Source organism: Olea europaea, unplaced genomic scaffold (genome assembly GCF_002742605.1).
Source record: "Olea europaea var. sylvestris unplaced genomic scaffold, O_europaea_v1 scaffold856, whole genome shotgun sequence".
In the NCBI taxonomy this organism is placed as follows: Eukaryota; Viridiplantae; Streptophyta; class Magnoliopsida; order Lamiales; family Oleaceae; genus Olea; species Olea europaea.
Window position 1 is genome coordinate 296,134 of NW_019267010.1, and position 17,034 is coordinate 313,167.

Consider the following 17,034-nt stretch of genomic DNA (forward strand, 5'->3'; position numbering starts at 1 on the left):
GTTGGCAGTTAACAAAATGGAGATTAATATGCTAAGATATGGTTGGTTAAAATTGGAGGTTACAATGGATAATAAAGTGGGGGTAATGGATAAAAATTGGAGTTGTAATTTTATTTTCAAATGAATGATCGGGGATGGTTTTGGCATTGACAAAAATAGAAGTTTATTAGAATGATAAGTTGGAGAATAAATGATGGATGATGAAACATGCAAGTAATTTGTCCAATTTCAAAAAAATAAAAAAAAATAGTTTACATAACGGAAACAAAAATGGTAGTATTAAAATAAAGTGTGTCGTAAGAAAAATAATGTAACTAAATTAACATAAAATTTTGTCGGTTAAAAGCGATTTTAACACCTTGTAAAATTTAAGAAAATCAAGTACGTGAAATTTTACTTTCGTGACCAAAATTTAATTTGAAATATTAGGAAGTGTCGTAGCGACATAATAATATAACCCAAATTATATTTGAGTCCTATAAGAAAATTTTATTTGAAACGAAACAAAACACATTTTTTTCCGGTCGCTACAACTCTCCCCACTTAAAATAATTTCGTCCTCGAAATTTAACTTACTTGTTTTAAGGAGATCAGGGTACTTGGCTAAAATGTTCTCTTCTCGTTCTCAAGTTGCCTCATCCTCACCATGTTTACTCCACTAGACTTTGACTAGTGGGACTTTTCGATTTCTCAAGACATGGTCCTTTCTCTCCAGAATCACTGCAGGAGCTTCCTCATAAGTCATATCACTCTGGACATCCAGTGATTGAACATTCACCACATGATTAGGATCCGAAATGTACTTTCTCAACATAGAAATGTGAAATACGTTGTGCACTGCTAAAAGCTCGGGTGGCAATGCTAATCGATATGCCACATTCCCAATCTTTTCAAGAATCTCAAATGGACCGATAAATCTAGGGCTTAGCTTCCCTTTCTTTCCAAATCGTAGTATTCCCTTCATTGGTGCCACTTTGAGAAATACTTTCTCTCTAATCACGAAAGTCAATTCTTTCCTCCTTTTGTCAGCATAACTCTTTTGACGATCTTGTGCAGTCTTAATTCTTGATCTAATTTTATTTATAGCCTCCACAGTCTTCTCGACCAATTCTAGGCCTAAAATTTTCCTTTCACCAACTTCATCCCAGTATAATGGCGAACGACATCGTCTACCATACAAAGCCTCATATGGGGCCATGCCAATAATGGCTTGAAAGCTATTGTTGTATGCGAATTCAACCAACGGCAAATGATCTTCCCATTTACCACCCAAATCTAGGACACAAGCTCTCAACATATCCTCAAGAACTTGTATAGTTCGTTCAGATTGTCCATCAGTCTGAGGATGATATGCAGTGCTAAATGTTAACTTGGTACCCATAGCTTTCTGAAGACCTATCCAAAACTTCGAAGTAAACCTCGGGTCTCTATCTGATACGATAGATGCTGGAACACCATGAAGTCGCATAATCTCCCTGACATAAATTTGTGCAAGCTGTTCTAAGCTGTAAGTTGTCCGAACTGACAAGAAATGAGCAGATTTTGTAAGTCGGTCCACAATTACCCAGATCGCATCATGACCTTTCACTGATCTAGGAAATCCAATGACAAAATCCATTGCAATCTTTTCCCACTTCCATTCTGGTATGTCCATGGGGTTCAATAGTCCTGACGGCCTCTGATGTTCGGCCTTCACCTGTTGGCAAACCATGCATTTGGACATGAACAGAGATATCTTCCTTTTCATATTTCTCCACCAAAATGTATTATGCAAATCTCAATACATCTTAGTTCCACCTGGGTGGGCAACGTAAGGAGTTGAGTGAGCCTCAGTCATAATTTCATTTCTCAACGCTTCATCCTTTGGCACGCACAATCGACCCTTAAACATCAAGGCTTTGTCTTCGGCTATTTCGAATCCCTTGCTCTTCTCAGTCCCTACATCAGCCCTGATCTTTTCCAAAAAGGGATCATCTTTCTGAGTGGCTACTATTCTGTCCCTGAGTGTCGGTTTCATAGTAAAACTTGCTAACTTTGCCGATGTCCTTACTGGTGATGTTAATACTTCAATTCTCAGGTTTTCAAAATCTCTTATTAAATGATCCTGTCTTGTACACAGTGCTGACAACTGTCCCATATTCTTTCTACTCAGTACATCAGCAACTATATTAGCCTTACCCGGATGGTACAGGATAGTGCAGTCGTAATCTTTCACTAACTCTAACCACCGTCGCTGTCTCATATTCAACTCCTTTTGGATGAAGAAGTATTTGAGACTCTTATGATCAGTGTAGATCTCACACTTGCTCCCATATAGGTAGTGGCGCCAAATCTTCAAGGCGTGCACTACTGCTGCGAGTTCAAGGTCATGCGTGGGATAATTCTGTTCGTATTGCTTCAACTGCCTCGAAGCATAAGCTATCACTTTTTCATGTTGCATCAAAACACATCCTAAACCAAGCTTAGATGCATCACTGTAAATCACAAAACCTTCTGAACCATCGGGAATAGTCAAAACCGGCGCAGATACGAGCCTGTCTTTTAACTCTTGAAAACTTTGTTCGCATTTCTCTGACCATACGAACTTAGTACCCTTTCGAGTCAACTGTGTCATAGGACCTGCAATCTTGGAAAATCCTTCTATAAATCGCCGATAATAGCCGGCTAACCCTAGAAAGTTCCGCACTTCTCCAACATTTGTAGGTTTCAGCCAATTTGTTATGGCCTCAACTTTGGATTGATCCACTTCAATTCCTTTTGCGGAAATAGTATGGCCTAGAAATCCCACTCGGTCAAGCCAAAATTCACATTTCTTGAATTTGGCATACAACTTTTCCTGACACAGGGTTCCCAAAACTATCCTCAAATGTTCTTCGTGTTGCAGGGAATCTTCGAATACATCAGTATGTCGTCAATAAATACGATGACAAACATGTCCAAATACTGATGGAACACTCTATTCATCAAGTCCATAAACATCGCAGGGGCATTCGTCAAGCCAAAGGACATCACCGTAAACTCATAATGCCCATACCGAGTCCTAAATGCCGTTTTTGGTATATCAACTGACTTAATCTTCAGTTGATGGTAGCCCGACCTTAAATCAATTTCTGAGAATATGGATGCGCCCTTCAACTGATCAAATAGGTCTTCAATCCTAGGAAGAGGATACTTATTTTTGATCGTCAACTTATTCAATTCACGGTAGTCGATGCACAGCCTCATAGTACCATCTTTCTTCTTTACAAAGAGTACCGGAGCCCTCCATGGAGATACACTCGGTCTAATAAACCCTTTGTCTAGAAGTTCTTCTAGCTGCATCTTTAACTCTTGTAATTCCTTTAGTGCCATTCGATATGGAGCTTTGGACACAGGAGTAGCTTCAAGTACCAAATCTATCGTGAATTCCACTTGTCTATCAGGTGGAATACCCGGTAGATCATCGAGAAACACGTCAGTATACTCCTGTACTATTGGCACATCATCCAATGTTTTATCTTGAGATGAGGTGCCGATAAGACTGACAAGATACCCTTAGCAGTCAGGCTTCTTCAACATGCTTTTTGCCTTCAAAGCTGAGATGACGCGATGAAGTGCCTTAACCTTCGATCCATAAAATCTGAATTCCTCTTCTCCCAATCTTTGAAAAATCACCTCTTTCTCAAAACATACTATCGTGGCTCGATTTTTACCTAACCAATCCATGCCTAAAATAATATCAAAGTCTTTCATCTCTATAACGTACAGGTCGGCCTATAACATCAGTCCATCAAAATTTATTTGTACTCCCGTTGCTATACTATCTGTATCAATAGTTCCTCCTGATGGCATACTAACCTCTAGTACATTATCATTCTTCTTACATGAAGCATTAATCTTAGCTAAACATGCATTAGATATGAACGAATGTGTTGCACCGGAATCAATAAGGACATAAACTGGAGTTCCAGAGATGGATAAAATACTTGCGATTTTGTTTTTAAAAAAATCAAATAATTTTTTTTTTGCTTTTTTTTAAAAAATCAAATAATTTTTTTTTTTTTTAAAACTTAAGTCACTATCAAATGTTTCTTTAAAAAAATAAATGGGTTTATAATGATATTATCCCTTGTCAATAACCTAAAGAAATCTTAACATATGAAATAAAAATCATGTTATGATGAACTTTGAAGAAAAATATATAAGGGGTTCCATTTTAGCAAGAAATATGCGTAAATGTTATTAAGCAATTTTCCTTACTGTTGTTAAAATAATGGTAATAAGCATACTTTATTCTCTTTTCCTCCAGTAAGTGAAACATGGCCTCAACTCCCCTAATCTCATGTCATTATAGGGTCTTCATTAATTTGTCATGCATGGATATATCCATAAATCAATTTGACAGGCAGCAATAGCACCCTAATCATTAAAATTAATACAAATCAAGGTGACATTATCATAAGTGTTCACAGAAAATAACGGATGGCTAGCAAGATGAATTGGACTATTATTAGTGGCCGGTGAAAATGAGTAATTTCCCCACATTCTTGCTGATTCGAGATTTCAGACATGCATATGTTACGTTCTATTCATAATTAATTACGTGTAAAAATTTGTTACCATTAATGAAAAATAGCAGTAAAGGGACACCAAACAATTTAATTCAAATATTTAATTAAAAATGTAAGTTTAAACACGTCCATGTAAAAAAATAAACATGCACAGTAAATTTAATTGTAAATAAATTTTCATGACAACTAAATTAAAATAAATGAGGTTACGTGCTAGATTTTAGATCCTTGTTCCTTAGACGAGACACGACCACACCATCAAACCACCGCACTCCAACACGATCCGTACTAACCTGTAAGGTAGGGAAAAAGGGGTGAGTATGAGGAATACTCAGTAGGATACAAATATTCATATAATCCCGAATAACATTTATCATTCATAAATCAAAATAAATCGTACCGTCATATCATATCTTTAACCGGTAAGAGCTCAATTATATCATATCATTTGTACCGGATGACCATATATGTCATATCATATTATTTCATTTCATATCATTAACGAAAATATTTATCAATATGAAATAACAAAAATTAAACGGGACAACCACTTGCATGTCGTATCCTACCTTAACCTTCAAATGCGTTTCAGCCCAAAGAAAAATGTTGAGATATGAAGAATGCTCTATAAATATTATTGCAAAGTCTTTCTTGTTTGAGTGAAATAAAAAGATAGAAGAAAATGATTAATAAATATAGGATGGGGAAGTTATTAGTTGAAGTGAAGAAACCGTATGAACGTGAGATAAATGAAGGGATGTGGAGGATCTTTCATTTTAGTTGGGTAGTGGGGAAAATGTAGTAGGTATGTGGAAGTTTCTTAGAGGGGGCTAATTTGAGTGGGAGAGAGAAAAACTCAAAGGAAAAGTAACGTGTGAAAATATAAAATATATATATCTATCCATCTCTCTCTCTCTCTCCCTATATATATATATATATATATAATTTTTTATTATTATTATTATTATTCAATTAATACCACTACACGTGCCCCCCCTAATTTATAGATTCATTAATTTAATTTAATTAAAACCATTTAACACCATATCTTTTGACCTCGATAATTTGGGCATCGCTTAACCAAATCAACTTTTTCTTGAGTCTAATATGCGTCACTAATTTCAATCTATCCAATGAGCCCAATATTCATATACTTATTGTTGCTCGGTCAAAATCTAATTATTTGACCCAAATAAAATTGAAATTTGCTATGTATCATCTTAGTCCCTAACTTTTCAAAATATTAAAATATAACATATAAAAATTTAATTCTATTTCACGAAAATTTAGGACTTTACAATCTTCCCTCCTTAAAAGATTTTCGTCCTTGAAAATTTACCTTGACTAATCGAAGAGTTCTGGATACTTGGTTCTAAGCTCATTTTCCTTCTCCCACGTTGATTCATCAAGTCCATGATTTCGCCATTGAACCTTTACCAGGGGGACTTCTCTATTTCTGAGTTGATGTATCTTTCTGTCCAAAATCATTGCCGGGATCTCTTCGTATGATAAATCTTTTTGTACGTCCAATGTCGGGTAGCTTACCACATGATTGGGATCATGAATATATTTTCTGAGCATCGATACATGGAACACGTTATGCACTGCTGCAAGTTCAGGAGGTAAGGCAAGTCGGTAAACCACAACACCAATCCTTTCAAGGATCTCGAAAGGTCCAATAAATCGCGGTCTTAATTTTCCCTTCTTGCCAAATCTCAATACACCATTCATGGGTGCTAATTTAAGGAAAACTTTGTCACTCACACTAAGTTCCAAATCCTTTCTCCTACTATCCGCATAACTTTTTTGTCGATCTTGTGCTGTCTTTATTCTGGCTCTAATCTTGTCAACTGCCTCAACTGTTCGTTCAATGATTTCAGGACCCAAAATTCTATTCTCTCCGACCTCATCCCAATGGACAGGGGATCTGCACTTCCTATCGTAAAGAGCTTCATATGGGGCCATACCTATAGTGGCCTGGAAGCTATTGTTGTAAGCAAACTCCACTAAACGCAGGTGTGTCTCCCAACTACCTCCAAGATCCAAAACACATGCCCTCAACATATCTTCTAGAGTTTGGATAGTTCTTTCTGATTGTCCATCTGTTTGAGGATGATAAGCAGTGCTAAACTTCAGTTTCGTCCCCATGGCAGTCCGCAAACTTTTCCAAAATTTAGACGTGAACCTCGGATCTCTATTCGGAAATGATAGTGACTGGAACTCCATGCAATCTGACTATCTCTTTGATGTATAGCTGTGCAAACTGTTCCATGTTGAAGTTTACCTTGATTGATAGAAAATGGGCTGACTTCGTCAAACGATCAACCACTACCCAGATAGCATTGTGACCTTTTGCTGTCCTTGGGAGACCTACCACCAAGTCCATCGTTATTTGTTCCCACTTCCATTCTGGAATATCCAATGGTTTCAGTAGTCCTGATGGTCTTTGGTGTTCTGCTTTGACCTACTGACAAATAATACATTTCTCAATGAACTGACCAATTCCTCTCTTCATATTTCTCCACCAAAATGTATCTCGGAGATCTCGATACATTTTTGTACCACCTGGATGTGCTGAATACGGGGCAGAGTGAGCCTCTTCCAGTATCTCATTTCTTATACTTTCATCTTTAGGTACACATAACCTCCCTTTGAAAGTCAGCGTGTTATCTGCAGACATTTCAAATCCCATGCGTTTGTTTGTGCCAACCTCATCCTTTATCTTCTGTAGAAATGGATCCTTATTTTGTGCCTCCTTGATTCGATCCCGAAGGGTAGGCCGAATCATAAACGCTCTTACTTTTGCTATAGTATGAGTCGGTGGTGTGATAACTTCCAATCTCAATTTCTCAAAGTCCCTTATCAGGTGTTTCTGCACTGTGGATAGAACTGTTAACTGTGATCCTGTCTTTCTGCTTAGGGCATCTACAACTACGTTAGCCTTACCCGGATGGTAATGAATCGTGCAATCATAATCTTTCACTAGTTCCAACAATCTTCTCTGTCTCATATTCAGTTCCTTCTGTGTGAAGAAGTATTTAAGACTCTTGTGGTCTGTATAAATTTCACAATTCCCACCATAGAGATAATGACGCCATATCTTTAAGGCGTGAACTACCGCTGCAAGCTCCAAGTCGTGTGTTGGATAGTTTTGTTCATACTGCTTCAACTGTCTCGAGGCATAAGCAACCACTTTTCCATGTTGCATCAGTACACAACCCAAACCCTGCTTGGAGGCATCGCTATAGATCACAAATCCCTCTGAACCTTTAGGTATCATTAATACAGGAGCCGAGACTAGCCTCTATTTGAGTTCTTGAAAACATTTTTCATATTTTTCCATCCACTGAAACTTCACACCCTTTCTTGTTAACTGAGTCATTGGCCCTGCTATTTTTGAGAAACCTTCAATAAATCTTCTGTAATAGCCAGCCAACCCCAAGAAACTGCGAACTTCACCCACACTAGTCGGCTTTGGCCAATTTGTTACTGCTTCCACTTTAGCAGGATCTACTTCGATTCCTTAGGCGGTAACCACGTGACCAAGGAAACCTACACGATCAAGCCAAAATTCACACTTCTTGAATTTAGCATATAATTTCTCCTTCCTCAAAGTCTCAAGTACTATTCGGAGTTGTTCCTCATGCTACTTTTTATCTTTGGAGTACACGAGTATGTCGTCAATAAATACTATGACAAATTGATCTAAGTATTGATGGAATACTCTGTTCATGAGATCCATAAATACAACTGGAGCATTGGTCAAACCAAAAGGCATGACAGTGTATTCATAATGCCCATAACGAGTTCTGAAAGCAGTTTTTGGTATATCGCTTGTCCTGATTTTCAGTTGATGATACCCTGACCTCAAGTCGATCTTTGAAAACACTGAAGCACCCCTTAACTGGTCAAACAAATCTTCTATTCTTGGTAGCGGGTACTTATTTTTTATGGTCAGATGGTTCAATTCCCGGTAGTCGATGCACATCCTCATACTCCCATCCTTCTTCTTGACAAAAAGTACAGGTGCTCCCCAAGGAGATACACTTGGTCGAATAAAACCTTTCTCCAATAAATCCTCTAATTGCAACTTCAATTCTTGAAGTTCTTTCGGTGCCATTCGGTATGGGGCCTTAGATACTGGTGCTGCTCCAGGAACCAAATCAATTGTAAATTCCACTTGCCTATCTGATACAATGCCTGGCAATTCTTCTGGGAATACGTCTGCAAAGTCTCGCATGATGTTAATATCGTTAACAGTCATTTCTGTATGTTGAGAACCGATGATGTTAACCAAGAATCCCTGGCATGACTCCTTTCTCAACATCTTCTCTGCTTGTAAAGCCGATACAAGGCGAGGTGGAGACTTGAACTTTGCTCCAAAGAAACGGAACCCTTCCTCTCCTGGTCTATGAAATAGCACTTCTTTTCCGTGACATAGAATGGTTGCATGATTAAGTCCTAACCAATCCATGCCTAAAATAACATTGAAATCTTTCATTTCCAAGAGGTATAAGTCTGCTTCCAATATTTTTCCATCAATCTCTAACTTCATAGATTTAGTCATCTGGTTCGTGCAAAGAGTTTTTCCTGACGGGATGCTAACCTCTAATTCATTATTCATTCTAACACATGCAAAGTTGGACCTAGCGACGAAGGATACAGATATAAAAGAATTGGTAGCCCCAGAACAAAAAAGTACGTAAGCAGGCACATTGGATAATAATAGAATACCTATTTTTTTTGTGTAATTAGAGTGTTAGACTAGCAACTAAAGGACACAAATGAAACGATATTTACTCCTAGGTAAAAAGAACATAGGCAGGTATGTTAAAATAAATATTAATAAATACCTGCTATCACATTCGGATCCTGCTCCGCCTCATGTTGATTCAGTGCGAAAACTCGGGCCTTTCCTTTTGGGTTCTTATCTTGGTCATCATCTTTCTTTCGTGGAGGCTCTGTACAGTGTAAAGCAATATGTCCTGGCTTACCGCACCGAAAACACATGTTCTTTCCGAAAACGCATTCACCTCGATGAAATTTATTACACTTAGGACAAGGTGTAACACTTTCACTCGTCCCACCGATACGAACTCCTGTGTTTGCTCTTTTATTTTGCCAGATACGTTTGTTCTTACTCTGATCACTCCACTTTCTTTTCCCCAACGATTCCTTGCTTTGCTGGGCATATTGTTCTAATGCAATCCTTTGATATGAAATAGCATGAGCCCTCTCCAACATTTCACGATATGAAGTGAAACGATGGGACATAATGATCATGCCAATCTCTGGTCACAGTCCATTCTCGAACCTCCTAATCTTCTTAACTTCAGTATCCACCAAGTGCAGGGCATATCTTGAGAGCTGCTCAAATTGCCTCTCGTAATCAGTAAGTGACATGTTTCCCTGTCAGAGTTGCAAAAATCCTGATTCCTTGAAGTCCCTCAAAGCCTGTGGGAAATATTTTGCCATCACTTCGTCTTTAAACTGCTCCCAAGTCAGATTACGTTGCTGCTCATCCGTCCTTGTACGTGAAACAGATTCCCACCAGTGACCAGCTGCTCCAATCAACATAAATTCCGCACATAACACTTTCTGTGCATCCGTACGAGCAATGTGTCGAAATATGCGCTCCAGACCTCTTATCCACTCTTTGACAACCAATGGTTCAGAATTACTGTCAAAAGTGAAAGGCTTGTACCCACGAAACTGCTCAACCACTGAGACAGCTCCAGGGGCAAAATGCAATGCATTCTGCTGTGGCGGTGCATTTTGTGGTGGAGGTGCTAAATTTTGCCTGCTCAACTCTTGTACCGCTCGTAGTAAATCGCGCATCAAATTCGTACGAGTAGGTGGTGCCATTTCCTAAAATTTAATATGAAGTTACGATCACATTTCAGCACGAAGTTTATCACGTTATACTTTTTTTTTTTTTATCATAATACATATTATCAATTTAGTGGAGAAACAAAGTGCATGTCTTAAAAATATAGAAGTAAGAAATTTAAAATATATAAGTTATGCAAAACACCCAAGTGTATTCATGTTCTTACCCTTTTTACATACCTTAGAGTCGTTGGAGGGTTGTCGATTGGTGGTCGTTGAGTGCCAAAGACCATTCATATATTTAATAATTTTAAATTGTCATTATTATTAAATTCATAAATCTTTAGAAAATGTTAACCTTTAACAAATACTACGCAATGAGACAAATAAACATTTTACTACACCTAATATTTAAAACGTATAAAATTCAATGTTTATGCTCCTTGTAAGCAGCTCTTGTTCTCTGACCTGTTGAGACACAACTCGCGATTTACCTCCCTCACAAAACTTTAGGAGCGGGGCCGTGGGAACCTTCAAGGTTGGGATTCAACTTTTTTTTTTTTTTTTAATAGGTAAATAGAATCTTATAAAGTCTTCAAGTTGCTTTTATATGACTTTAAATGGTATTAAACACGTGGGTTGCATTTAATGTTCCATTATATTCATACCGAATTTTTGGATGTTATTAGATTGATCAACGTAGATAATACTATTTGATTTTTAGTTATAACAAATGGTATTTATGCTATTTATCTTATCGATCTAAAACCATTTCCACCGTCCCTTTTTTCGCAATTTAATATTGTGCACCAACGCAGCTTAACCTAGCGATGACTTAAAAGGGTAGAGAGAGAAGAATTTTTATAAGGATAAATTATTGTGTCCATGTAAAAGAGACTTTTTCTTTGCACAAATGGTCAGATAAACATAAACTCAAATGGTCCCTTCGTATCCTCTCCAATTCATCATACAACACGAAAAATAAAAAATAAATTAATATTACACGTAAATTTTTATTATTCTCAAAAAACATTTTTTCACCCTCTTCTTTTCAATTAGACATTTTTTAATAAAATAATATTATACATAAATTTAAAACTTATCCTTATTTTTTAATCATCATTTTCTATCAATATACTATTTCACATTGTATCCTTGAATAAAAATAGGGCTCAAACACGGCGTTTTACCCCATTGAAACCGAGAATGACACAAAACAGTAAAAACCTATCAAAGTTTAAAACGTTTCAATTTAGTCATCAAACTTTTGTTTTAGCATAAATGATTGCAATATTTAATTTTTTTTTCAATTAAGTCACTATTGTTTGAGTTTATCAATTTAACAAATTTGATGGTGTGTGAAAAATGCATTGACGCCTAAAAAACACTTCGTCTACAAGTGAATTTGGTTTGTGTATTTTTAACATATTCATCCATTTGAATTCAGTCTTTACATATGTACGAGAAATTGAATTATGACTCGAACTCCGAACAAAATGGATCAATAAAATCTCTATGCATTTGGCAACGCAACAATCCTTTGTGGAAATAGTCCAAACATAAGTAAATAAACTGAGATTAATATAAAAAGAAAAAGTTCGATGACTAAAGTGATGCATTTTAAAAAATTAGCGACCCATTAAAAAAAGAATCAATAATTAACAGTAGTTGTGTTTGACGTGGACACCTCAAATCTCGTGTGCTTTGCTTTTGACAGTATAGCTCAAAGCACACATTCACACAACAAATCTCCATCTGAAATTGATTAGTATAATATAGTTCATATATTTTCTGGATCGGAATTTGTGAGATTGAAATTGATACATACATATATGGCGACGATGAATAACAATTATGACAACGGCGGTGAAATCATGGGGAGAAGACCCAAAACAAAAATTGTATGTACCCTTGGACCGGCGTCACGCTCCGTGCCGATGGTGGAAAAGCTCCTTCGTGCCGGTATGAACGTGGCCCGATTCAATTTCTCTCACGGATCTCACGAGTACCATCAGGAGACTCTCGATAATCTCCGAGAGGCTATGGAGAATACTGGAATCCTCTGCGCCGTCATGCTAGACACCAAGGTTTACTTTTTCTCTGCGTGTGATGGGAGCGCGTGTGATTATATGTTATACAAGGGCAATTTTATTGACAGTTTTTCTTTTTCTTTTTTTCTTGTATTGATTGATCTGTGACTGTTTGTTACCATATCGGCCTCTGTTTAATCTGATATTTTGTTTGTTTGTTTGATTCTATCTTCTGCAGAAACAGCATAAGCATGGTTTTGACTGATCTACTTTTATTTGAAGGAATTTATTTTTCATTTTTGTAATAACAAATATTTTTGAGATATTTTATTTTGAGGCTCTTCATTTTCATCATTATATGGACTATTGTGCTGAAATTCTCATCACTTTGGGAATTATCTGAATTTTTTGAGAATCCTCCACTTTACCTATGCCTCTTCCCTTATTGAGAAATAGATGAATTGCTTGATTATAGAGAATTTATCAACACATTCTACTCTTCTTTAGTACACTGGTCTAGTCTTTTTATATGATGCTTTTGAATGATCAGTATATTCTTTGGTTTAGACTTTCTTAAGCTTTTGTGCATCTAAGTTAGATAATACACTAGAAAGCAGTTACATCTTGTGCCACTTGGGAAAGTCCTTCCTTCAGCTACTGGTCTCTCTGTGTCTCTTGCCACTGAACTCCCTTATTGAGAAATAGATGAATTGCTTGATTATAGAGAATTTATCAACACATTCTACTCTTCTTTAGTACACTGGTCTAGTCTTTTTATATGATGCTTTTGAATGATCAGTATATTCTTTGGTTTAGACTTTCTTAAGCTTTTGTGCATCTAAGTTAGATAATACACTAGAAAGCAGTTACATCTTGTGCCACTTGGGAAAGTCCTTCCTTCAGCTACTGGTCTCTCTGTGTCTCTTGCCACTGAATTCTGCCCAAACAAAGATGTCTACTTCAGGAGGTTTTTGAGCTGGTGCAGGATTTTCTTCCATATGGTTCTCGTTTTTAGGTGTTAATATAATGGAGTTCATGAACTTTGTTCCATCTTGATTTGAAGTGGTTATTCCCGCAATATTCTCTCTTGAATCTTATTATGTGGACAGTTAACATTGACATTTGTGTGATAACACAGGGTCCAGAAATTCGAACTGGGTTTTTGAAAGATGGTAAGCCTGTTCAGCTGAAACAGGGCCAGGAGATCACAATTTCTACTGATTATAGCATCAAGGGCGATGAGAACACCATCTGCATGAGCTACAAAAAGTTACCTGTGGATGTAAAGCCAGGGAGTGTGATACTATGTGCAGATGGCACAATCTCATTCAATGTTTTGTCTTGTGACAAAGAGAAAGGCTTAGTTCGATGCCGCTGTGAGAACACAGCTGTTCTTGGTGAGAGAAAGAATGTAAATCTCCCTGGGGTTATTGTGGATCTCCCAACTTTGACGGAGAAAGACAAGGAAGATATCTTAAAGTGGGGGGTTCCCAATAAAATTGACATGATTGCTCTTTCTTTTGTTCGCAAAGGTTCAGATCTCGTGGAGGTTCGAAAGTTGCTAGGTGAACATGCCAAAACCATCCTTCTTATGTCAAAGGTTGGTAAACATTTTCTTTTTACCCATATATATTCAATTCTAATTCTCAGCAAAATCTGCAAAGTCAACAGAACTATCAAGTTCCACATCAACAACCTCAGCATCGTCCTCCACAGCCTGAACCACAGCAAGTGTTACGTAATACGTCTAGGCGAGGACTTTCTTTTAGCTACCGGCCCAAACAAAAAAAAGAGATTAGCCTCTTGATCGATCGATTGATTGGATCGAAGTACGAAGGGGTTGATTGAAGTGTGAGATCAGCCCAAGACTAAGGCCGAGCATGTATAACTCTGTATGATGTAGTTGTACAAATTCTTGTTCCTCATATTTCTTTTTATTTTTTATTTTTTTTAGGTTGAAAATCAAGAAGGAGTGGCAAATTTTGATGATATTCTGGCAAACTCGGATGCATTCATGGTGGCACGTGGTGATCTGGGGATGGAAATTCCCATCGAGAAAATATTTTTAGCTCAAAAGGTGATGATTTACAAGTGCAACATCCAAGGAAAGCCTGTTGTGACTGCAACTCAGATGTTGGAATCCATGATCAAGTCTCCAAGACCGACTAGAGCAGAAGCCACAGATGTTGCCAATGCCGTTCTCGATGGAACAGACTGTGTGATGCTCAGTGGTGAAACTGCTGCAGGAGCTTATCCAGATCTAGCTGTTCGTACTATGGCAAAAATCTGTATAGAAGCAGAAAGTACAATTGACTATGCTGATGTCTTCAAAAGGATTACAGCAAATGCTCCAGTACCCATGAGCCCATTAGAGAGCCTTGCTTCATCTGCAGTAAGAACAGCTAATGCAGCAAAAGCATCCCTTATTTTGGTCCTAACCAGAGGAGGAAGTACTGCAAAACTGGTGGCCAAGTATAGGCCGGGCTTGCCAATATTATCCGTGGTTGTTCCTGAGATCAAGACTGATTCTTTTGATTGGTTGTGCAGTGATGAATCTCCAGCTAGGCACAGCCTTATCTTCAGGGGGTTGGTTCCCGTTCTCTGTGCAGGATCTGCAAGGGCTTCTCATGAAGAGTCCACAGAGGAAGCGCTGGAATTTGCTCTTCAATATGCTAAAACAAAAGGGCTCTGCAAGGTGGGAGATGCTGTTGTGGCCCTTCACCGTATTGGAACTGCATCAATCATCAAGATTGTGACTGTGAAGTGATGAATTCGAGATTTCTGCTCACTGGGTTTGCGTGTTTCAGAGGGGTTAGAGATAAATGCAGATAAAAGACTACTGGATTTTTTACTAATTTTTATCCTTCAGAGGATGGACACAACTTATGTTTTCGTTTGCTTATTTCTTGTCTTGGCACCTCGTGTTTCAGATCTAGTGAGCTGGATCTTTGCTTTTTATTTGTTAAGTGACTATAGACAGCAACGTCCACTGAGGCCGGCTGGTCTTCTTAATTTGAAAACTACAATAAGCATTCGAATAAAAAAAACCCTTCCCTTGCGACTGTTTCATTAGTTGGCTATGGTGGTAATCCTGTCAACTTTTGTTGGTTCATTGCAACACCCATGGAAGATATGAAATAACTATATCCAAAGAAACTACAAAATTCATTTTAAAAATCTCAAATTCACAACTATATAACAAGAAAACACAATCTGTTTTTGGAATAGTACAATTGGGTAGGTAAAACTCTATATACAAAAGAAAGACAAAACATCTATGGAACACATTTATCACAATAAGCTTATCACAATAAGCTGATATGAGTACAGCTTATGGAAACTTAGTTCTCATCATTAGGTGAAGTACTTGGGTGTCCAGTTGTTGAAGAACCAGATGGTGACATTGAGGATGAAGTCCCGGTACTAGATTGGGATCTGGAGGATGAAAACATACTACTAAAAGGCCATGGAAGGGGAACTGAAAAACGCCTTCCATTTCCATTTCTGTCATCCCGCTCTGCATTGTTGTTATTACTATGATTTGTAGATCCATCTGAATCGAGCTTGGATTCCTCAGAAGGTAACTGGTACCTACAGACAGGACAAGAACTATGAAGCTCGAGCCATGGTAAGATACATCCACTGTGGAACTTATGCTTGCAAGGCATCTCCTTTGCTTCAGCCCCAACCTCAAAATCTTCCAAGCAAACAGAGCATTGCACTGCTTCCTCAATTTTCACGGTGGGCAATGCTTCTACTGCCTCTTTTTGAGCTGGCTGCGTCCCATATCTGTTTGGATCATTCTCTGCCAAATGCTGCAGCAACAAGTCTAAACCAGGACCTATGAAATAATCACCAAGCGAGCCGCTAGGAATGCGGTTTTGGTTATCGTTATTGGGATCATAGGAACCCTGAATTGTGCTTGTTTGATTGAAGGGATTGATCAAAATCATATGGTCTCTGTTCCTATTATCATCTCTATCGTTCTCCCTGATATCACTCTCAGAATTTCTTGATTCAGACATCATTCCATCTCGAATACCTTGGAGGAGCTGGAGTATTGTAGCTGAATTCCTCCTCCTCCTCCTCCTCCTCCTCATTATTAACTCCATTTCACGATCAAGCTCCATCCCCGCCTCAAGGTGAGAATTATTGTTCTCATTATCATCCTCCTCACCATCGTCTTCAAATTCCATGAGTCTAACTCGAGGACGATGGCGATGAGAATTAGTCATCATGCCAAGCAAGATTGGGGCCCAGAGGGAGAGGGCCCGCTCAGAATCAATCCCTTCAGGTCCAAAAGCCTGAGTTCGATCATTTTCCGTAGCAGTGGCAGAGGCCATTTCTTCAAGAAACCCACTTTGGCAGATGGGGCATTCTATTGTTTCGACCTCCACGATAGGATTCACCATCTGAGAACACATGTGACACCAGTATCTTGATGCTTCTGCTTCATCCATTTTCTTATATTATGTTTCCTATTGCTTCTTTATCCTGCTTCACAGCAAACAACATTCTCAAGTCAATCAACAATGGAACAAGGATAAAAAAATTTCCAGAGGACAGACAAATTAATGAATTGAAGCTCTAATTCGAAAGTTTTTTTTTTTTTTTTTTTTTTTTTT

General features: G+C 37.9%; 2 protein-coding genes across 2 annotated transcripts; one reads left to right on the forward strand and one right to left on the reverse strand.

The window, feature by feature from the left end:
- The first annotated feature begins 12,064 nt into the window (after positions 1-12,064).
- On the forward strand, positions 12,065-15,478 carry LOC111391901 (pyruvate kinase, cytosolic isozyme). The gene is made up of 3 exons (XM_023017181.1): positions 12,065-12,466; positions 13,548-14,009; positions 14,364-15,478. Exons 1-3 carry the CDS (start codon positions 12,212-12,214, stop codon positions 15,174-15,176), a joined length of 1,530 nt encoding a protein of 509 aa, XP_022872949.1. The 5' UTR covers positions 12,065-12,211; the 3' UTR covers positions 15,177-15,478.
- Positions 15,479-15,566: 88 nt separating this feature from the next.
- On the reverse strand, positions 15,567-17,020 carry LOC111391903 (E3 ubiquitin-protein ligase SIRP1-like). The gene has a single exon (XM_023017182.1). It carries the CDS (start codon positions 16,867-16,869, stop codon positions 15,751-15,753), a length of 1,119 nt encoding a protein of 372 aa, XP_022872950.1. The 5' UTR covers positions 16,870-17,020; the 3' UTR covers positions 15,567-15,750.
- Between the last annotated feature and the right edge of the window lie 14 nt (positions 17,021-17,034).